The sequence below is a fragment of the Oncorhynchus mykiss genome, chromosome 18 (assembly GCF_013265735.2).
Source record: "Oncorhynchus mykiss isolate Arlee chromosome 18, USDA_OmykA_1.1, whole genome shotgun sequence".
Taxonomy (NCBI): domain Eukaryota; kingdom Metazoa; phylum Chordata; class Actinopteri; order Salmoniformes; family Salmonidae; genus Oncorhynchus; species Oncorhynchus mykiss.
Window position 1 is genome coordinate 6969476 of NC_048582.1, and position 3566 is coordinate 6973041.

The 3566-nt window shown below is 46.5% G+C and overlaps 1 protein-coding gene across 7 annotated transcripts in view; it reads right to left on the bottom strand.

Moving 5' to 3' along the window:
* Window positions 1-406: 406 nt before the first annotated feature.
* LOC118936564 (cyclin-dependent kinase-like 5) overlaps window positions 407-3566 on the bottom strand; it is a 61847-nt gene continuing 58687 nt past the window's right edge. For 5 of the 7 annotated variants that reach the window (XM_036951504.1, XM_036951503.1, XM_036951500.1 and 2 more), the window contains 3 exons: window positions 3529-3566; window positions 1861-2079; window positions 407-1697 (listed from right to left, as the gene is read on the bottom strand). The exon at window positions 3529-3566 is cut by the window's right edge and continues 127 nt beyond it. In XM_036951504.1, coding sequence (XP_036807399.1) covers window positions 1287-1697; window positions 1861-2079; window positions 3529-3566 — 668 coding nt within the window. In that variant the 3' untranslated portion in view covers window positions 407-1286. The remainder of the gene's footprint in view (window positions 1698-1860; window positions 2080-3528) is intronic. The other 2 variants (XM_036951505.1, XM_036951502.1) reach the window with 1 other exon arrangement.

Below are 3566 nucleotides of genomic sequence, written 5' to 3' on the forward strand. Positions count from 1 at the left end.
TGGATATCTCTGGTATGGATATCTCTGGTATGGATATCTCTGGTATGGCTATATCTGGTATGGATATCTCTGGTACAGATATCTCTGGTATGGCTGTCTCTGCTATGGATATCTCTGGTACGTGCATTTGTGTGTGTGTGTCCTTCATCAGGAAACAACAGGACATCTCAACAGGAATCTCCACATGGGGCCTGGAGTCTCTAATAACTAGATCAGCGGGTGTGACTGTCATGGTTACTGTACTGCAGAATGACCCTTTACAACAAGCAGTACCTTACAGTACATTCCCATCTGTTTGCGTTAACTGACCATAGACCATATGAGTTGAGGCCAGGCGACACGTGTGTGTCAAGATGATGTGGCAAATGATTACCTGTAAAAACTTCACAACCCTGAGCCATATAGGTATCTCATTATTTTATCATACATTATAACATTATATCATTTGTCTTTGTCCATCTGTCGTACATATATCTATATATATCTCCATAACTCTGTGTCAAATCAGATCAAATAAATACATTCAAGTAAATGGACAGAACAAACAGGCTTTACTGTAACAACAATAAATAGAAATTATGAAAAACCTCCACAATTAAATATTTTTGGATGAAATATTGAATTATTATTATTATATATATAGTTAGAATCTCATAATCTTTTTTACATTTATTTTTAAAGCTCTTGCAATATTACACAATTATTAATTCTACAATACTCATTAAATCTCCATTTAGGCCTACACATCGTTAAATAAAGTCATTTAATTTAAATCAAATAAAAGGAATTTCATGAATAATATAATATAATATCAATACAAATTCTATCAAATGTTTGAAGCATCAAAAAAGGTCAGATTTTTACAGCCAGTCAGTCCACCTCCCAGTCATATAGTCCTGAACTTAGAGAGAGATACAGTATAACCTTCTGAACTCTATAGTCCGAGGTGTGTCTGGCGGCCAGCAGGTGGCAGTAGTGAGAGCCCAGAGTCCTATTCATTAGGGCACACAATTGAAAACGTTACAAAACGCTTCGCAACGCACCCACAAAAAAAATAAGCTTTTCTTATCGGACAGTTGTCCATCTTGTCCCTCCCTGCTTCAGTCTGTTTTGTTCCATTTTGGTGCCTAACCGTCATGACGACCCCTGAGGGCAGAGAGACGTCTCCTCCATAGACATTTTTTCCTAGAATGGACATCCCCATTCAAGTCAATGGGTGGTAGAATTCTAATTCCATGTGGTAGAATTCTAATTCCATGTGGTAGAATTCTAATTCCATGTTCTCCTCACAGGGCTGTCTCTTTCAGGTCGTTGAGGTTTGGCATCCGTGACCTTGACGGTCTGGTAAAGGTGGGCCCGTTGGCGACCATTTGGTCGGGGTACGGCTGAGCCCCCTCTGCCCTGGCGAGGGCCGCCGCGTGCCAGTTGGACTCCATCTGCCCCTGTATCTGCCCCGGGAGGGGGTAACTCTGCTTCCTGTGGCTCTTAGACTGACCAGAGCTGGAGCTGCTGCTGCTAGGGTGTCCCTGGTGGGACCTACCGTCGCCTCTCCCATCGCTGAACACTCCCCCTTTAGAGGAGGAGGTGGGGGGGTTGGGGAGGTGCTGGAATCGCAGGTCGGAAGGAGGAGGGGGTTGGCTGGAAGAGGAGGAGGGGGAGAGGTGCAGGAGCCTGCGTAGGGACTTCAGGGGTTGGTTCTAAGGGGAGGCATAGAAAACAATCACCACAAAGCTTGTGAACACTAAGCGGGTACACCAAGGTGGAAAAGAACAATTCAGTTTAGAATTGAGGAAATTCAGGAAGTGAATTGAAAATTCAGTTCAACCAGTAAACATAAATGAAGTGTGACTGTGAATCCACCTGTTTCTCCTGAGGCCAGTCACTGACTCTCTCTCTCTGTCTCCCTCTCTCCCTCTCTCGCTCTCTTTCTCTGTCGCGATCTCGGCTCTGCTCGCGTTCACGGTCCTTATCCCGGGAGCGTTCGCGGTTCTTCCTCCGGCTGCCGTGGTGAGAGGAAGACGAGGACGAGGACTTGGCCCCCTTCTGGATAAACAGGTTGTCCTGGCTATCACCAGGAACCTACCATTTCACATCAGGAAAGGTGGGGGAGAGGGGGGGTTAACACTGACACAGTCAAGAACGATGGACTCAGGACATTTCAATAAACCTGAACACCCCAAAACATCCACTAGACCTCCAGAGGGAAAAAAGGCTAAGGAATCTACTCTGACTGCATTTGGGGTCTAGTGGACACTTTCTGAGTGCATTGTGGGTAACACAGCGTGCAAATATGATGAGCAGGCATCACAGGCACATCTCTGGATGGCTGTGGGTCCTCCATGCACCTCTCTCCTCCCCATTCCCTCTCCTCTCCTCTCCTCTCCTCCTCCTCCCCTCCTCCTCGATCCTACTGCACCAGATGCTTCACATGCTGTTAATATCATTGAGCGGAGCGGACGGTGACATCACAGTGACGACATCACATGGAATGAACCCAGGAACCAACCAGCACACCAGCTCTCAAACCCAGGAAGTAGTGACTGTGAGACCCAACTGGCAGTACATTTCTGGATGACCATGGTCCAGTGACTCCTGTCCATCTCTGGTATCTCTGACAGAGAAACACGGACACATTTTCAATACTGTACTGTAACTTACAGTTGAAACTCTATTGGCTACTGAGGGACTGTCTATCATAACGTCAGCCCATTGAGCAGAATGTATGCAAACAGAACTACTGTTGGTTAACCAGTCACCACTATGTAGACGTGAACAGCTGAGATTGAGATGCTGGCTTTGCCTTGCACCACTAGGACCAGATGGTCTCCTCTGCTGTAGAGGACTGTTTTAGAGAGGAGGCTGAGGCCCTGATGGGCTGGGCTGGGGGGCTTTCATACTGTACACAGTGCCAGATGGAGGACAGAGAGGGAGAGAGAGAGAGAGAAGAGAGAGAGAGAGAGAGAGAGAGAGAGAGAGAGAGAGAGAGAGAGAGCGAGAGAGAGAGAGAGAGAGAGAGAGAGAGAGAGAGAGAGAGAGAGAGAGAGAGAGAGAGAGAGAGAGAGAGAAGAGAGAGACAGAGAGAGAAGAGAGAGAAGAGAGAGAGAGAAGAGAGAGAAAGAGAGAGATAGAGAGAGATCTGGTGTGGTGACATTTGCTTTGAGAAGCAGCCCTCAGGACGTAGCCTACTTAACTTTAGCTCCTGATCCCAGACCAGTTTAGAACAGGCTGACCTACATGCAATCTGCTTACAGCAGTGTGTTGTAGATCTGATTCTAGGCCAGCGTACTACAGTTGACAGATCTGGAAGCTGTTGTGGTGGTATGAACCATAAAATGCCCGTGGATGTTCGTGTCAACAACAACAGATGAATGAATGACTCCACAGTAGTTGACACATAGAGTAATGTCACTGCATGTCTGTGGGACAGGGTAGGAACTAGGAACCATAGTTTTGGTCAGTGTTTCCTCTGCCTCCTAGCCTGTCACACATGTAAAATAGCATGCGTCGTGATAGAGGCTTATAGTTTACTGGTGAGGTAGAGTAGGGTGCGGTAGACTGATGCTGCA